At 37.2% G+C, this 19,864-nt stretch overlaps 1 protein-coding gene across 2 annotated transcripts; it reads right to left on the bottom strand.

The window, feature by feature from the left end:
- Positions 1-373: 373 nt before the first annotated feature.
- TRA2A (transformer 2 alpha homolog) lies at positions 374-19,406 on the bottom strand. Of its 2 annotated transcripts, none has more exons than XM_079786042.1 (8): positions 19,195-19,406; positions 9,332-9,465; positions 6,051-6,216; positions 4,705-4,893; positions 3,307-3,422; positions 2,071-2,193; positions 1,660-1,727; positions 374-1,519 (listed from the first exon to the last, which is right to left on the bottom strand). In XM_079786042.1, exons 1-8 carry the CDS (start codon positions 19,228-19,230, stop codon positions 1,509-1,511), a joined length of 843 nt encoding a protein of 280 aa, XP_079642168.1. In that variant the 5' UTR covers positions 19,231-19,406; the 3' UTR covers positions 374-1,508. The 2 variants fall into 2 exon arrangements, with proteins under 2 accessions (XP_079642168.1, XP_079642167.1); XM_079786041.1 differs by having other exon boundaries at positions 375-1,519; positions 2,071-2,196.
- Positions 19,407-19,864: the final 458 nt, after the last annotated feature.

Raw genomic sequence — 19,864 nt, 5'->3', positions numbered from 1 at the left:
TAGGACAATGATTCCCAATCTTTTAATAACCTGGCTTAAAGAACAAAAATCCTTCAACCGGGGACCAACAAGAAATTGCTTTGTTCTTTGAATAGGCTTTACTGGGGGGAAAAAATTTAAGACAAACATTTTGTAGTTTTTTAATTAAGATATCTGAGGTACTTCAATCCCATAAATCTATTATACAGATCATAATAATCTAATTTTATATCTGCTTTGGAGCAGAAAACAAAGCAGCTCATGCTCCTATACTTAAAAAAAAAATCTTTTTTATTGTTGACAGTATTACAGATGTCCATCTTCTAAACCTTTTTAAAGATCATCTGACACATCAGATAGATACCTCTTTGCTAAAACACCCTCCTCTGACATTACAGTACAGTCATTTCAGTGTGTTTCCTATTAGAATGTGGACTTTTTGAAGACATGAGCCTTATTATCTTTCCTTCAGCATGGTGCTTGATACTAAATACTCTCAATATTTACAATGTGGCCAACAAAAATGGGAGAGTAAAACAAAGGTTTTTAACGACTGAATAAGAAACAAGGATTAGATTCAGATATAAGCAAAAATGTTAGGAAAAGGAACAACTGGTTCCTAAATCAACCCAGTTATATTATCCCTTTGTAACACAATAAAGAGACAGTCCCATTTTCAAAGAAATTAACTTTTATTTGCAAGGAAACTACTTTTCCCCACACATATCCTCTAAGGACTCTATACTATAAATAGCCTGCTTAACCATTGTCCCACACCAAGATTTCTAACAGCAAAGTATACAATTGCTCTAAGTAATAAATAATAAGGGTTATCCTTCACTGATTAAGAGAATACTTAAACTTCAATAAGTTCAACACACAAAAAAATCACACTGAAGCTTGTATTAACAGATGTAGTTTAAATACAACGTTTTATAGGAGCTCACAAGCTTTCCATTTCTAAAAAAATGATGCCCCTTTTAAGGTTCTAAATTTTCGTTTTTAAAAGAAACGACCAACTGTTTTATAGCTTCAAACTTTCTCCACTCAACTATTTGACTGCTCCTGTGCCACCTCAGACAAAACTGACATGACTGAACTACTTTGTGTTACTATCTTCTCCAAAAGAAAGTTATAAAAGGATTTTGTCACAAATGTAGATTTCTAATATAGTATCTAACAAAAAAGAAGCTTTAAAAAGATCATTTCTTTCCTCTTTTGAATAGCCAAGATTTAATTTTCTGTAAAAGCAAAAACAAAATAACAAACAACCCAAAGTGTAACAATGGGAGTTCCTTTTTTTTTTTTTTTTACTCAAGATGTTTTAACTACTCAAAATGACAATTAGATCTTTAAGAGTATAATAAAAGGGGTGGAAAACACCAACGCAATTGACAAAGTGTAGACGCTAAATAAACCAAAGATTTTTTTCGGGTTCTTTTTAAGTAGGAAGAATTAGAAGCTCAGGGAAATCCAGAATTAAACAACAAAAGAGAAAAAGATATCCTCAAATGTAATCATTCTCTTCATCAATAGCGTCCTGAAAGAGAGAGAGAAAAAGTTAAAGACAATTATAGTTTGACTTGCATACAGTAACAGTCACCATATACCCTAATTTTCTAAAACTAACCATTAATTAGAAACCAAGTTCTTAATGCTATAGAAGCACAGAGGACTTACTTGGGCTGTAGGAACGAGATCTTGATCGTGATCTGTATCGGCTATAGTAAGGAGAAGGTGATCTTCTTCTGTAGGAAACAAACGATTACTTAGCATACGCATAACCCACTGATACAAACGAAAATAAAAATTCCCATCATTCAAAATAATAATGGACCCAAGATGGTAACTATTAAGTTCTCTGTGTGCCAATGATACCAAAACAATAAGTATATGGCACAACAAAATACTAGCAAATACAGATAATTTATATCTGTACTCAGTTTTGAAAAAAATAATTCTTTCCTATTTTCTCAAGAAAGCATCATATAAAATCTTTTCAATATTTTTCTTAATACATATCAAACATAAATCAAAAGTGCCAAATAATACAACTATCATCTAATTTAGAAGCCACAAGTTAAATATTACCTGTATCGGTACTCGTAGTCTTCATATCTGTCATAACCACGCTCATATCCTCTTTCATAGTAAGAATCTCGACGTCTGCCGCCTCCTCCGCCTCCACCACCGCCTCCGCCTCCACCACCACCACTACTACAGAAAATGTACACATTTTACACCAATGTGAACGATTGTTTTCCAGCTATCACTTAATACAAAATGGTACTTAAGTAAAATAAAATGGAGGAAAGAGGTGAGAAAAGGCAAAGAATAATTCTTTCATGCCAATCACCTCTGTGTCTTAGTTGGCTGCCACCCACAGCATTCTTGCCTTGGCTGCTTATTCATTACATCAATAACCAGGAAAGATTATACACAACTCTCCAAACTGTAAACTGCTCTTCTATTAATGCCCTGCCAAAATCACCAGGACTTTTTCAACAAGGTGAAATGAACTGTGCTGGAAAACAATACCAAAACACTAAGAAGTGCCCAGTCAGTGTGGCTCAGTGGTTGAGCGTTGACCCGTGAACCAAGAGGTCACTGGTTTGATTCCCAGTCAGGGTACATGCTGGGTTGTGGTTTGATCCCCAGTGGTGGGGGACATTCGGGAGGTAACCAATCAATGTTTCTCTCTCCATCTCTCTAAAAAATGGGAATAGTTTCTTAAGAATGTATGGTATTTTTCTATTATCTAACACTTTTTCTATTTGTAGAATACCAAGAGCCAGAAATGCACTTCAATAGTTTTATCTTCCTGCTCATTCACACACACACACACACACATGCATGCAGTGGACCTTTGAACTGCACCAGCCTACTTATACACAGACCCCCAACCCCCCAATAAATACCTGCACTGTTTTCAACCAATGGTTGGGAGTCTGTGCATGCAGAGGGCCAACTGCATGCACTGATCCATGCCATTTTACTTAGGGCACTTGAGCGTCATGGATTTTAGTATCTATGGGGGTCCTAGAACCAACCCCTGGTAAATACCAAGGGAAAACTTAGTTTTCGGAGAGCTGAAAGTTCAATGTGGATTTTTGACTGCACAGGATTTGGTGCACCTAACCCCTTCATTGTTCAAGGGTCAACTGTATATATAAAAAATGAAATGATTCAAATAATATATATATAAATTAAATAAATTTCCATTTCAATTATAGGAAAAATTTTATCTTTTTAGTAATCAAAATTTTGTAGATACATCTGGTAGACTGCTGGCTAAAATAGTTTAGCTTAGGAAACTTGAAATCTTACTGAGTTGGTCTGCCCATGTAGATGCCTGGTGTAGGGGTGTGTGCTCTCTTGGTGATAGAATAGTCCACACGAATTCTTCTGCCATCCAGCTCCATTCCATTTGCCCTTTCCATAGCCTTTAAAGAAAAGGCACAGTCAGTCATGCATAATTCACCAAGGAGAGACTATCAAAACTGTAATAAATTTACCTTTCCATTTGAAATTTCAAAAATTAAAAGTCTCTAACCACTTCTTTTTCAAACAACAGGGAGTATGATTTTACATATTAATCCCTGCTATATGCATGTCAATAGCACTGAGTTTTCTAACGGTAAGCAGGCCTGCACTGAAAGACGGGGCAGCTACAGAGAAGGAAGGAACTATACAACACAGGGAAACTTGCATAACTCTGGGGATGCAGTGACTAATTTCAGTCTGGGCAACTCAAAGCAGAAACTGCAATTCAACTGACAAGTCTAAACTAGTCAAGCATTTCCTTAAGAACACACCGCCATCTAGTGTAGTGAACCACAAATAGAAAGGAACCTCTAAACCTCTCAGTAAGTGTTCCTGTCTTATACCTGCGTTTATATTCCCTTTGACCTTCGACATTAATACCAATAAATACAATAATAATTCTATCATCTTAACAAATTTGCATGTTCTTTGGAACTAAGTAAAGTTGCCATTTTCATTTTATTTTGCCCAGGAATAAACCTGGGGGGTGGGGTGGGGGGGGGTGGAAATCAAGAGAGAGTACAAACAAGTTTCATATTTTCAAAAGTTTTAATTGTTCACACTCAACATTTACTTCAGGTCAGATATCTTGAAATTTCTAAATTTACACCTTTATCCCTTAATTAAGAACAGAAATAAGCAAAGTAGTCCCCCTCCGCCCCCTCCATTTGCAGTTTCAGTTATCCACAGTCAACCTCGGGATGAAAATATTAAAATGGAAAATTGCAGAAATAAACAATTCTTAAGTTTAAAAATTGTGAATGTCCCTCCCGAGATATGAATTATCCCTGTCCAGCATATCCACATTATATAATCTACTCTCCCCACCCCCACCCCCATTAGGCACTTAGTGGCTGGCTATCTGGGTTGTCAAATCAACTGTCATAATATCCGTGCTTGTGTTCAAGTAACCCTTATTTTACTGAATAATGCACCAAAGCATAAGAATAGCAATGCTGGCAATTCAAATATGCCTAAGAAAAGCTTTAAAAGGTGCTTCTTTGAAGGGTCCCAGAAAGTGAAGCTGGCCATTCTAATTGTAACACTTTGAATCAGGTCAAGAATGAAAGAGAACATGTTTATGAAACTGGGAGTCTATTAATCAACTTTTAATAGTAATTCAATACTATAATCATGCACATCAGAAAATGTTCAAAGTGACAATTATAAAAACAAAATTACCTCCTTTGAGTCATCTATTCTTTCAAAATAGACAAAAGCAAATCCTCGTGATCGTCCAGTTCGCTGATCATAAACCACATTGACACCACTCAATGGTCCATATCGAGAAAATACTTCACGAAGATCTCTCTCTGTTGTATACAAACTGAGGCCAAACACTCCAAGACAAGTGTTGGGATCTGGATTTGCCTGTTGAATAAAGATGTCATTTAATTTTAAGCTCCAAATTAAAATAAATATTAAAACAGAAATACTATGCTTAAAACACCTTACCCAAAGACTACACTGTTTCAAGTGACTTGAAAATAATTTAAGAGGAAAATAAACCGATGAGTTATATCCCACAGTTCACAATAACACTCCTGCCTTCTATGGAATAAACTTCAGGTTGTAGCCTGAATAAAACAAAAATCCCACTCTGTAGCCCAGCAATTTGCAAAATGCATACTAAAAATTCATCCTTAGTTTAATGCCATATTTCTAGTTTATTCAAATGTTTTACATCCCTTATAGATGTGTACCCAATCTGACTTTATCTGCAATTGATTAGACTCCCCACCGTCCATTTTCATTCCTTAGTAAATTCACATGGCAGCCTGCAGTATCACATGGGAGAAGCGCAGCACAGTAGTTAAGCACAGGAATATTAGTCAAGAGTTTGGTTGAAATCTGGGCTCTGCCAGTTAGCTAAAAAACAAACCTCCATGTCACATATTCAAGATTCAACTTATCCATAACATTGCAACTTGCCTCACAGATGTTAAGAGTATTAACTGTATTAAAGAATTCTACACAGTGTTCATACTATGAGTGCTGGCTATTTCTATAGTTTTTGGTATTTACTTGCTGTCTACCCACTAATTGCTATAAATTTTTAAATTTTATTAATCTCAACTCAGATTATGCTTTTCATTTTAGTTCTTGGAACATATAATTTCTCTCCAAATTTCATCCCTTTTAACTACTCAAAAGTCAAGGAAAAGAAAATATACTTAAATGTACATTAAATAATATCCACACCCTCAAGGATGCTTAAGTACTACTTTTTTAAAATTAAAAAATAGGTTTTTATTGATTTTCTTTAGAGAATAAGGGAGAGGGATGGTGAAATAGAAACATCAATGAGAAACATCGATCGGCTGCCTCCTGCATGCCCCCTACTGGGGATTGAACCGGTGACCTCTTGGTTCATGGGTTGATGCTCAACCACTGTGCAACACTGGCTGGCCAGGCTTGAGTACTACTTTTTAAATCATGGTCTCGCTCTCATAAAGCAAGATATTATGCTATGACTGAACACATATTAAAGACAAAATAAGTTCATTAACTTTTTTTAAACCACATACCCTGCTGCCTGTATGTCTTCTCCGGTTAGACATTGGAGAATGACTTCGGCTCCTTCGACGCCGGTATTCTGGTGTATATGACCTACTTCGAGATCGTCTCCTATGAGAGTGAGAATGGGATCTGGATCGGCTGTAACGTCTATGAGAATGCCTCCTTGACCTCGACCTTGGAGAAAAGTAAATGCGGGTAATAATGAAACAAATGGCTAATACCAAGGACCTATACATATATCCCTGTTTATTCTCAGCTCCTTTCTGAAGAAATGGTAGTCTTCCTCTTGTTCTCTTAATCATTACAATCTCTTCCTTGTTCTCAGTCTATCCTTTCTCCATTCACTCTTTTCACCTTACCTTACAAGCATGTTAAGGTTCTGCTTTCTTTTAAAAACAAAATAAAACAAACAAAAACAACAAAGAGCCCAACTACCACTAGGAAGGAAATTCTGTAATATTCAACACAGATGAAATATGAGGGCATTATGCTAAATGAAACAAGTCACTCATAAGAAAACAAATACTGTATAACTCCATTTATATGAAGCATTTGGTAGTCAAAATCATGAAGACAGAAAGTAAGATGGTCATTGCCAAGGGATAGGAGGAGAGAATGGGGACTCATGGTTTAATGGGTATAGTTTCCATTTTACAACAGATGAAAAGTGTTATGGGGATAGGTGGTGGTGATAGTTGCACAACAATGTGAATGTATATAACATCACTGAGCTGTACATTTTTTTAAAATATATTTTTATTGATTTCAGAGAGGAAGGAAGAGGGAGAGAGAGAAACATCAATGATGAGAGAGAATCATTGATCGGTGGCCTCCTGCACACTCCCTACTGGTGATGAAGCCTGCAACCTGGGCATGTGCCCTTGACTGGAATGGAACCCAGGACCCTTCAGTCCGCAGGCCAACGCTCTTTCCACTGAGCCAAACCAGCTAGGGCACTGAGCTGTACATTTTTAAATGGTTATGATTATGTGTATTTTACCACAAAAAGAGACAAAACAAACCACTACTACCACAATAAAATCCTTTTGTTGAATCACTTATCACCTCTTCAATATAGTACTACATTCCTCCTTTACTGTTAAGTATCATTTCCTTTCCAATCTTTCTTTAGCCGCTGCAATCTAGCATCTACTAAATTCACCTAAAGGCCCTTCTAATTAATAGTCTTCATTTCTTCAAGCTTTCAAGAGCGTCTCACCCATCTTTCCACTGCTGATTCCCCAGTTCGTTTCCTACTTCTGATTATTTCCAGTTGTTCTCACAGTCCTCTTACTTTGCCTATTAATGCAACAATTTCTTATTTACAATTCATATGACCCATCCTTAACTAAATACCCAGTCCAGTGGTGAAGATAGTATTACAAAAAAACTTCTATAAGGCACTCAATAAACATTATAAATTCTAAGGGCCGAAAGTTTAAAAAGAGAGCACGTGGGTGTAGGGAATAAAACTAAAGAGGGAAGATTGAATAAAGAAGGCTAGCAATAAAGCTAGGACACTTAACAGACTTTACTAGCTAGACAGAGGAAAAGTGTCCTTCCTAGGAATAGCAAGAGCAAAGTTTCTTTGACAAGAAGACGTGATCAGAGAACTGCAAAACAGTACAATCAGCAAGGAATTGAGATACAAAGGAAATGAAGACAGTGAGGATTAGAAAAAAATCGACACCACATTGCGTAAAAGCCTGAATATCAAGCTGAGAGTACAGATTTATTGAAAGGGCAAAGTCTTCTGAGTTGGAACAAAAGTAATAAAATGAGCAGCCTACTATCTAAAAAAGAAATGAATCATTTGGGGAGTGGGATGGGGTATGTATGAAGAACACTTGTGTTTGTGTAAGAATACCAAAAAGGATATTTCCCATTTTCCTTAGCAACAATTTAAAAAATTTTAATAAGAAAACTTGGCACTTAAAATATCAATGGTTATTTTTAAATAGTAATGAAAAGTAACATTATTTCAGGAGTGACCCCCTTTCTCTAATCTAATCAAATAATGAAAAATTAAGGACAAGAGAATAAAAAGTTTCTATGTTATTTAATGTTTTGGGGCGACAAGCAGGGAAGTGAATCAAGTGATGAGAATATCTGAGGAAGAGAATTCTAGGCTGATGTCAGCAAATGCAAAGATCCTTACATAAAAACATGTTCATTTCTGTTTCTATACTCAAATTCTATCCAGTGCTCTTCTGCACACGTGGTTTTAATTAGAGTGGTTAGTACATCAAGCACTGAGCTGGATACAATAGAGGGGAAAAAACATAGCTATGTGCCGAAACCGGTTTGGTTCAGTGGAAAGAGCGTCGGCCTGCGGACCGAAGGGTCCCAGGTTCGATTCCAGTCAAGGGCACGTACCTTGGTTGTGGGCACATCCCCCGTAGGAGGTGTGCAGGAGGCAGCTGGTCGATGTTTCTCTCTCATCGATGTTTCTAACTCTCTATCCCTCTCCCTTCCTCTCTGTAAAAAATCAATAAAATATATTTAAAACAAAAAAACACATAGCGTGGACCTCAATGAAAGTACAAGCTTTTAAAAGATTCTTTGTCTCATGCCCCCTTGCAAAGCAGATTCTATTCAAAATCATAAATTGTCTCATAAATTCTAATCAAGAAATTACGATTTAGCAAATTAATTGCCCAGGCTGTTTTCCCTAGGCTGTATCTGATACAGCGAACCCTTTGCAGTGGGTTACTAGAGAGTTTTGTTGAGGAGGTAGTGATAGGGACTCTTAATCACCCAGGGATTCCAACCCCCACCCCCACCCCCGCAGCTCCCTGCCACTACATCTGACCAGAATTCCACCCTGGACCTAAGTCAGAATCTTCAGGTAAAGAATGTAGATGGAATGTGAATCTTGAAAAAGCTTCTCAAATCATTTTGATAACCAGCAAAACATACTTACATCAACTTTCTCTGCACTAAATTACATGCCAAGAAAATTACCTTTTGTTGTGCAAGTATTATTGAAATAAAATAAAAAACTAATCCTCAAATGTCAAGCATTTTTAAATCAACTGACATTTGTTGTAATAGCTAGCATCTGAGTTTAGAGATAATTTTACCTTATCTAAGTCTATATCTAGAATGTATTATTCTTTTCTAAACTCCATTTCTAAACAGTTTGAAAAGACTACTTCATGATTTTGAATCTTTGATAAAATTTCTATATAAAATGAGGTAAAAATAAGGGATTTTAGAAAAAGCAAACACTACTTTGCCCTGAAAAACCCAAGGAAAGCATTTTAAGTATTATTTTAAACACACATACCTGGATTTTGATCTTGATCGAGAATGGGATTCAGAATGTTTGGAAACCCTTGATGGACTACGAGATCCTGACCTGCTCTCCGATTTTACACGAGCAGGAGTTCCCGTTGGAGATTTTGACTGAGAGCGAGACTCCTAACAAAGAAGACAGTATTACAAATGGCACTGGTCACGTAGATGCCTAACACCTAACATTTAAAGTACCGTAATTATTTATATTGATTGCTCCTGAAAAACAAATGGTTAGGCAACACCCTCCAGAAAAAATTTCAGCTCATTAATAACCCATTGTTAATACTGCTAACTGTCCTCAATAATTCCCTACTTGAACCAGATCACCAATTCTCTATTAACTAAGTAATCATGCAAATTCATCTACAACTTGATCATACAGACACTGGAACATAAACCATACATTTACTTAACCTAGGACCCATTCATTCTTCCAGATTCTTTTAATTCTACTTCACTCTTGCTTTCTACTTCTCTTCATTCTTCATTGAGTTTTTCATTTTTCATACTTCGTGTATTCTTCCCCAATTCAAACAATTCAAAATAGCCTTAAAAAAATATTCAAGTGCTTCTATCTGACCAATCTTCTGTTCAATTTTTTCCCCCATTCAATTTTAATTTTCTGATCTTTAACACTTTTCATTAGCCTTCTTTTATCTTGATTTATCTTCCACATTCTTGGAAAAAACTCTTCAATTTCTTCACGAACATTAACCTTAATGGAAAAAGAACATTTAGTATATTTAAGCACGTGGGGATTATAAAACTCTGCTGGAGTTCAGAATGTTATCTACCAAATGGAAAAGCCAGCAGGTAAAGTGCAAATAACTAGTTTATTTAAAAAACAATTTTATAATCTTTAAAACTGCTCAAAAGTCTAGTTTCTAAAAATTAAAGAATTTACTGAATTTTTCTAAATGTTTTTACCATACTCTTCACCCTCCTCCCCTTTCATGTTTCATCCTAGTTCCTAAAATGTGAACAATTTTAATATGAATACTTAATTCGAGCATAAATCTAACATGAACTATAATCCCCCACCTACATTTTTACATTTTCACTAATTTATAACCTGAAGATTCTTAGTGATCTTAAAATAAGCTTTCACTAAGCCATGCAAAGCATCCTACCCTGAAATATTTGCACATACCTATCTAAACTCAAAAGACTGCAGGACACATGCTAAGGTTCAAACGAGTAGAAAAAAATTAGTACAATTACTAACATCTCCCAAATTTGTTTGACCACTATCTTTGCTTACTCCGACTTAACCAGGAAGATAAGTTCTGACAAGCATTCTGAAAAAAGTAAGGGTAAAAGAAAGCATGAAATTCTTAAAATAACCCCCCTGGCTTGTAAATTCCTAATATATGTATTTTTGCACCTGTGGCATTTTAAAATTCTACATTATCCATTAAGTATCATATAGCACAAGAATTTATTACAAAATTAGTAACATGGTCTTTAGTTTTTATCCCACCTCTTTTTGTTCATAGTTTTTATGCAGTTATGCATTATTTATACTCCCCCTTCAGTGACTATATATCCTATACCAGAAAACTGGCTTCTGAAAAGTTGAAATTAAAAACAACTTTCCAAATCAAACAATTTCAAACAAAGACTTCCTACCATGCAACCTGCTTACAACTTTTCCTTTACATTTAACTTAATGTCAAAAACTGTACTAATGCTGCTAAGCATATTTAATTTTTTAGATAAAAACGAAACTGAATATATTTAGCCATCTACACAGTATCTCACATACTCTCTAAATTTCTGGACAGAAGCCTGGAGCAGGAACAGCAATTCAGGCCTTCTGATTCACTGAAACTGTAAAAGCAGTATATTCAGTACTTAAAAAAAAGGGGACAAATAGTTTGCTTGTAATTGCAGTCTCACAGACTGGTTCACTAACTACGCTGATTTAAGAATATCTTCCCCTCTCTCTTTTTGCTTTCCTGTCTATAAAACAAATCCTCTGGTATAACATTCATTTCTACTACTGTAGAATAGTAGTAGATGGAACAGTGCCTAGAACATCAGCACAGCCCTTGTTATAATACATTATCAGAAGGCTTTGTGCTCTGTGACCCTGTAAAACTTTTCATTTTACTAGGATAGAAATAAAAGTCCCATATATTAAAACACCAAATTTATTCTTAAGTGTTTATGTGAAGCTTTCTAGTACAGGATTAAAATGTTATGGCACAAATATATGTGTATATTTCATTTTCAAACCTTCTTTCATTAGCATGACTAATGGTTGAAAATTATTCAGTAGTACTGAAAATTACCACATCTTAGAAACTAATGTAAATAAGGTAATCAGTAACATCTTAGATTTTAAATCCCAGTTCTGGCACAGCTACTCATTGGGAAAAATGCAATTTTCCTTTTATTTGTTAACAAAGTATTAAGATAGGACAGTATCTTTTCAAAAGACATTAGCATATTTTTAAAGAAGACTTACTTTTTATTATTCAGTGTTACAAATATCTAACTTCCTTTGTTGCCTATCCTTCAATTTTGTTTTAGTAGGGAACCTAAATCAGCATAAATTTTTTCATAGACTCATTCAAGGTTAAGAAACAGTCCTCTTAACTCCAGTAAACTCCTAGTTTCAAGGCTGTCACTATTGGTTTACCCTCCCAAAACAATGTATAAACTCGAGACTTTAAAAAGATAAATCAATCATCGTCAGTACACTTAACCTAAAAAATAAACTTTATAGAGAAAAAAATAAAAAATATATCTTTAATTCTTCAGAATTATTTTTATAATACTAAAGAAGGCCTGTCATAAGAACTAGTTGTTAATAGTCTTCACACACAGAAAAATGGTCATTAATATTTACCATTTTTAAGCAACTTATTTCTCCAAAGCTAGTGCCAAAATAAATGCCATTCTCACTGAACTGTACATTAGAAACCAGGCTACAATGAGTCCTTTATGGACAAATGCTACATTTCCTTTTCTACCTTTGACTTGCAACCACATCATATCACAAATTTTAATATAAATCTTAAATAGGTTTCCATTCTATCATAACCACTATAAATCAAAAGCCAAGCAAAAAGTCCTCACTGCACAACCTGCTCAAATAACGCGTTTGTTCTTTTAACTTGTTTACTATCAAGGTACCTCTGCTGATAGCTAGACATAGCCACCACCTCCCCCCAAAAGGAAGAAGCTAACCATAAATATTAAGAAAGTTATGAGTATTCAATAAAGCCATCTAGGAGCCATCTTTCTTTTCTGTGTTAAATACAGTTGTATTTTACATATTGAAAATAACTGCAACAACCACATAGTATTATTTTAATTAGGAAAATGGGTTATTCAATATATGCACACATTGTTGCAGAACACAATTCCCACAGCAAGCAATAACTGTAGTGCTTTTTAATAAAGCTAGTATCATATTATAGGTGAAAAAAATTCCACCAATATATGCTTAATACTTAAACACAGAAACCAATATAAATGCTACACTGTAACCCATACTACTGTTATGGCAAGGCAAACTCTATGCCAAGTAATAGTGCCAAGTTTACACAATTCAAATCTATATGACTAGAACGTAAGCTTTTAAAATAAACTTTCTCAAAATATATTTTCCCACTGTTTTATGAAATTGGGTATCTATTTCCTTAGAAATACACTAGTGCATTTAGGTAAATTGTATGTCCAAGGAGAGGGGGTGCTTAAATTACCCAAATAACTTATATAGTACTGTACTAAGAACCTCACTCTTTAGGACATATGGAAACCCGTGTTCACTCAATTCTTTATTTCAGTCTACAGAAATAGCAGTTCCGTCTCCTTTCTCTTGAGTATGATAGGCTGCTTCTTTTACAGACTCCTAGGCTTATAAAAGCCCCTAGCAACTATTAAGAGCAATTCCTTAAAAAAAAAAAAACACAAATAAAAAACCCTAAATGCTCATAACATTAGCTATTTTTAAATGATTTCCCGTTCTTTAAGATCATACCTATATGATGTATTCTGAGTGAGGTTAAAGTGGTCTTTGTATCTGCAAAGGCTCACAGACATTTTAAATGTGGCTCATAAACCTGCCAGCTTATATGCCATGATCAATTAAATCCAAAAAGCTAGTGTATTAAGTGAGAATTTCAAAGGTATAGAAAACAACTTTATAAGAACTAAAAAGGTTTAGGTATAATAAAGCCAGTAAACAGCAACTAAAAGCAAGCTACTAAAATAAGAACCTGTCATAGAACTCTCTACTTATGTTCTCATCTTCTAATGTCATGAAGTATTTATGAATCTTGAATAAGACTACAGGACCTTAGTTTCAAGGAAAAATTAACTTTTCCCTCTACTTCAGATGAGTCAGGCCTAGTCACATCTTTCGTGAAAATTATGAGACAATAAGGACTATACACAATTATACATGGCAGTAACTTAGAGGAGAGGAAACCACATTTCCGTTCATTATTCCCCTCAACTTTCTTTCACAGGGTTTACTGATTCTTTTTCCCATCTGATCTTTGCCATTTTCTCACCTCCACTTGTCTTGCTAAATCTGTTATGACATAAGATTATCAGTATTAATTCAGCATGTAAATATATACTTTTTACAAAGGTTCCAGGGTTAGTTACTTGATACCTAAGCACCCCCTGATATTACAGAGTTTTCACACTGTCTGGCAAGTTCTATGAAACTATTATGCTGATTATTCGTGGCTATTTCACACTTGTTATATCTTAGGTAAATAACTAGTTCATTTACAAAATCAAGTCCATAAAGTTTATTTGTATTTTTAATGGAGCTCATTCCTAAATATTTAAATCTCTTAATATTAGTTCAGGTCCCAAAACCGTTATTCTCTTTAGAAATGATACAAATATTAAGAAGCATCTATGACAAATCTGTAAAATTACAGTTATGCTTTGTGGCTACAATTAGTTGCATTGCTCCTTTCAAAAATCCTACCTTCTACTTGTATTGAGCAAATTAGTACCCTTCAGTGAAAGAAATCTCAAATATAAAAATCTGAGCATTAAAATTGGATGACCCCTGCCAGGTAGCTCAGTTGGTTCAAGTGCTGTCCCAATAGGTTCAATCCCCAGTCAGGGCACATACAAGAATCAACCAATATATGCATAAGTAAGTGGAACAACAAATTGATGTCTCTGTTTTTCTCCACCCCCACTCCCCTCTCTCAAATCAATTAATAAAAAAAATTGGATGATAGTACTTAATTTTAGGAAGAAAACCCAAGACAAAGAAGACTGTCTCGAGTTTAATACAACCCCTACTATAAGAAAGGAAGCTTTATCCTTTTCTAATAGGTTGATGTGATGAGAGAGGAAATTAAATTTCTGAAAAAGCTGAACTGAAAGCTAAAGTGCTGACATTTTATATGTAAAATAGGAACTCGATTTATTTACATTTTAAACCCTCATTATTTTAAAACTTCATCAACAGAAAAGTAAAACACCGAGTTTAAGTTTTTTATTGTTGTTTTTTAAAAAGGAGCCAGTCACCAAGCTGGATTTTGAATGGCGTAGTCATTGCCCCTATTATTACAAATCAGGTTTCAGAGAAAATAAATCTTCCCCTATTTCTGCTGTTCAACAAAATATCAACAAATCTTAATTCCAAATTGGTACAGATGAATTTGTGTTTTGCTCTTCATTTGTATTATCTAGTCAATCACATATGTATGTATGTATGTATCTATGTATGTATATGTGTGTGTGTGTGTATATATATATATATATATATATGTATATATATATATATATATATATACCTTAGGAGTCTCGTAAGGAAGTAGGAGTAAGCTCTAAAAAGGGGGCAGGAAAAAGTATTATTTTTCCTCTTTAAAGCATAGACAATTGTGGAATTATAAGATGGACTTCCACACAATAATCATTAACCTCTATTAAAAACATTGGGGCCATTGTATGAGAATATAATTGGACTCAATATTTTTCTAAGTTTCATTAAAAAAATCTAGGGGAAGAGAGGAATAAAATAAGTAAAGCTTAATTTCCATTCTCCTTAATTTCTCTAAAGGACACTAAGATTTTTTGAGATGTAAATCCCAATTTTAGTTGAAGCTGTGTGAAACACACAACTCATTCTTTTTATGATCCACCCACAAAGTCATAGCTCAAGTGCCAACTCCCAGCTCCAAAAGACATTTTCACTTAAAATACTTCTGTTAACATGATATACATGTCCCAAGCAAATTGTTTTAAAGAACCTATTTTAAGAGCACCACTATTCTCTTGGAGTCCTTAAAAATGTCTCATTCTTAACATTCCACTGATGTCCTGTTTAGACCAAATTTTTCATAATTTCCTTCCTAAAATATATATCTTTTATTGATTTCAGAGAGGAAAGGGGGGGGAGAGGGAGGGGGAGGGAGGGAGGGAGGGGGAGAGGGAGGGAGAGAGAGAGAGAGAGAGAGAGAGAGAGAGAGAGAGAGAGAGAGAGAGAAACATCAATGATGAGAGAGTGTCACTGATGGGCTGCCTCCTTTGACTGCCTCCTTCCAGCGCCCTGACTGGGATTGAACCGTGACCTCCTGGTTCATAGGTCCATGCTCAACCACTGAGCCACTCCAGCCAGGCCTAAAATATTTAAACTGTGCCCTGCTGCTCTTCTGTACCAGTCTCTTTGTTCTTTGCTAAAATCCCTTTCATTATGCTACTCCCAGAATTAATAATCCATAGATGGCTTCTCATTGCATATTGGATTAAATCCAAATTCATAAAAACCCTCCTGACTGCATATTTAGTCAATCTATCATCTCTCACTATTCTAGCAATCTCCTCACTCACTGTCACATCTATACAATCAATATTCATTTCCCTTACCAAAAGATCCAAGGTAAGTTAAGTTCCACATAGTAGGTAGAGCTTTCCCTTTCCAGTAGCTCACAAAACTGCTCGGCACCATTTTCTGAATTCCTTATTTATTCTATCACACAGCACTTGCTTAAGTACTTTACCCAGATTTGAGCTGTCAAGTCATCCCAAATAAGACTTCAAGTTTTCCCCCCTGAAAAACATCTGGCCTTTATAGTAAAAAGGCAGCAGCAGATTCTCAACAGTTTCACCTCAGGCAGAAGGGTATTTTGGTTAGCTAAGTCTTAGGGTTACTTATGCTGCATGGTCTTCTGGGCCTCATTATTTTATTTTAAAAATGTATTTTTATTGAATTTCAGAGAGAAGGGAAGAGGGAGATAGAAACATCAATGATGAGAATCATTGATAGGTTGCCTCCTGCACGCCCTCCTACTGGGGATTGAGCCTGCAACCCCGGCATGTGCCTAGACCTGGAACGGAAGGGGGGACTCCTGGTTCACAGCAATGGTCAACCACTGAGCAACACTGGCCGGACTGGGCCTCATTTTTTTAATTTCTAAAATGGTCAGAGTACTGCAGCTTTTAAAAAATTAGTGAGAAGTAAATGACAAAGTATGTCAACATTTTTGGGGGAGTGGGTATAGATTCTAAAATTCTAAGTACAAACCCTTAGTATTAGCCCTGTTTTTTAAAATGTATTCTGAACTCTCTAGAAAGTTGCTAATTTTAAATATCTTTTCAGTAAGATGGGGTAAATATGTGCTGTTTATTCTGTAGATTATTCTGTAGATAAGGCAAATGAAATCTGAATACTGACCTGTCAGTTTTCTCTAACTTATTTTAGTAAAAAAGTTTGAAATATAACAATTACTTAAACATCTTGAAATCCTTTTTTGAGCCTTTATAAATTTAGACACAAAGACAAGAAAACAATTGTATTCTATAAAAACTGCTGGTTGTGGTTAGCAGATAATCACTGTACTTTAAAAACCAAAACCACTAGTGAATTGCTTTAAGAAAATGTAAATCCTCAGAAAAGCTTCTGGCATTCTTCTAATTCCTTAACCAATTACAAATAAAACAACGACCTCAAACTACATTAAAAAAAAAAAAAGGTAACACATGCGCATGGATGTATTCAATCTGAGTTCACCCACACTAAAATACCTGGGTACCATGAAAAAATATTTCCTATGACCACAAACACCATACAAAGGTTTGTAAAAACCCTTTTTCTATTACAACAAATGAATGCCTACATACATTTTAGATTAAAATTGGGTAGGAATCTTACATATATTAGGTGGGTAAGGTGACAAGTATGTTAAACTAAGAACTTAAGGGAAACAAGATCCCAAATAGCAAGCCCTCTTCCCCACAAACCAAATCAAAACCAACATTAACAAAAAAGAATTCCTTTTGTACTAAATAATCGAAGAAAAGATTAATGGATAGCAGAATTCCTTCCAATAACTACCTAATACCTTACAACTACCACCAAATGACTTTTAAAACTTTTCTGGGACAAGAAATTGCTCCTAAAAAGCGAGCAATGTACTCATTTATATCTATCCTCCAGATCATATTTTAAAAAAAATCCAATCTTACAGGAATTAAAAATAGTCTTTTTGTGTACAATCTATTTAAATCTCTTTCCTCATAAACAACAAAAGCCTGACTTAACTGTCTGGTTCCAGGTGTTGACATTATGAGCGTCTAAAAGACAAACCTCATTCCGGCCAGCGCACCCCTCAAGTGTTCTCATGCGTTTCCCCTAGTGACTGGGACACCAGCACAACACAGGAAACACGTTGCCCGGCCTGGGGGTTGTGTTTTCAGGGTTTCACCCTCCCTCCCTCCCACCCATTTCCACCACGAGAGTAACTTCGGAAATACAACTCCAAACACCGACAAAACGTCCTAGCACCTTGAAGCTTAGAATAACACATCTTGGTGATGTTTGCATTCATCGACCCGTGAGCAGCTTGGCGCCCTCTTTGCTGCTTGACAACCGTCTAAACGGACTAGCTATTTTAAAAATACTGAGCCATGAAATCCCTTCCGTTATGTAAGATGAAGACACAAGACTCCCCCCCCACACACACTTTTTTGTTTGTTTTACCGTAAAAAACCTGTAAGAGGAGTGGTCAGTTTTTTTAGATGAAAGGTCACAGGAAGAAAAAGCATTAGAAGTTGAGATATACATGAAGAGGGGAAAACAACCCAACATCAAGGAATCAGAAAAAAAAAAATAAGGCGTTATATAGCATGTCCACACTCATGTTGAAAGGCAAGGAAAGGAAAGGAGAGAAGGGGGATCGAGGGGGGCGGGGGGGAAAGGGGCTCCTGGCGTCGCTTTCCCCTCACAGCTCTCGTCTTAAGGACGCTTAAGGGTCGTTGCGGTCGTTGACTAACCACTTCATGGGGCTCGTCCCACCTCCAACCTCAAGGCGTTTTCGCCTTTATAGACGCGGCGCCGCCGGTTCCACCAGAGACGCGGCCGCTCACTGCAACAGAGAGCCAAGGAGACACAGGCCCCAGCTAGTCCCGCCCGGACGGCAGCCCCGCGCACTTGCGACCCCGAGACCCTCGGCGACGCTCGGGGTCGCCGGCAAGGCCACCGCAGGAAGCACCTACCGCTGTCCGGCCGGAGGGGAGCTCCCCGCCGGCGCCTCCCGCCCCACCGCCTCGGGGACCCACACCTCGGGGGGGGGGGGGTGGTGGTGGCGAGAAGGGAGGGCGCGCTGCGTGCGCAAATCGGACTCAGGAGTCCGGGTATCCGTCAGTCTCCCCCCCCCAAAAAAAGGGGGACAGGGCTGCCCGTGGTGTCTGGGGGCAGGAGGGGAACCCAGAAGCCATCTTGGGAGGTGAGGAAGCAACCGTGACGGCTCCCGAGGCTGCCCCCCGCCCCCGCGGACTCCCGCAAAACTCCCCGCGACCGCGTCTCCCCCGGTGAAACCCCGAGCACCGGGCCGTCGCCGAAGACGGCTCCCGCGGCTTTGTACTCACTCTGCCCTCGAAGTTGTTCTCCTCTACATCACTCATGTCGGCCAGGCGCTCCCCAGAACTAAACAAGTGACAAGTTTCGCCTTGAGGACCGAAGGCCTAACTAACCCGCTGACCCGAGCGTGGGGAGAAGGGAAGAGTCGGCAACAACGGCCGCCCCACTCCACTCCCACTCGGTCGCAGGTCCCTACAAGATGGCGCCGGCGCCGCCGGAAACCTTCTGGCCGCCCCAGTGCGCAGCGTAAGGGGGCGGGGCACGACGTGACGTCACCAGGCCCCGCCCCCAGCAAGCCTCCCTTGCCCACCGTCCTAGCGGAGAGGGGGCGTGTCCTCCGAATCTGGGCGCGTCGGAACCTGGTTCCCGGCCCCGACCTCCAAACTTCAGAATCCATTCTAATGCGTCAGTCCTTTTGACGATTTTCAGTCTTCGGGTGAGCTTTTACTGGCCGTAGTAGCACTTTTACATATTTTCCAAGTGGATTCTGATGGCACGGAAAAAACTGGGAGCATATATAATTAATAGGCTTTTATTTTGGGGTGTTTTCAGCACTATTACCGTCAACATTCGTGCTTTGTACTAAATAATCGAAGAAAAGATTAATGGATAGCAGAATTCCTTCCAATAACTACCTAATAGCTTACAACTACCACCAAATGACTTTTAAAAGTTTAC

The sequence above is a fragment of the Cnephaeus nilssonii genome (genome assembly GCF_951640355.1).
Source record: "Cnephaeus nilssonii genome assembly, chromosome: 12".
NCBI classification, from domain to species: Eukaryota; Metazoa; Chordata; class Mammalia; order Chiroptera; family Vespertilionidae; genus Cnephaeus; species Cnephaeus nilssonii.
The sequence above is the reverse complement of the archived record's forward strand: the minus strand, read 5'-3'. Positions and strand labels throughout refer to the sequence as shown.

What these genes read in the sequence shown, in the direction of transcription:
- TRA2A (XM_079786041.1), bottom strand. Translation starts at nt 19,230, where the DNA reads ATGAGTGATGTAGAGGAGAACAACTTCGAGGGCAGA. An exon ending in GAAGACATACAGGCAGCAGG is followed by an intron (nt 4,894 to 6,050) that starts GTATGTGGTTTA and finishes TTTATTCAACAG; the next exon opens with GCAAATCCAGATCCCAACAC. An exon ending in GAATAGATGACTCAAAGGAG is followed by an intron (nt 3,423 to 4,704) that starts GTAATTTTGTTT and finishes TTTTCTTTAAAG; the next exon opens with GCTATGGAAAGGGCAAATGG.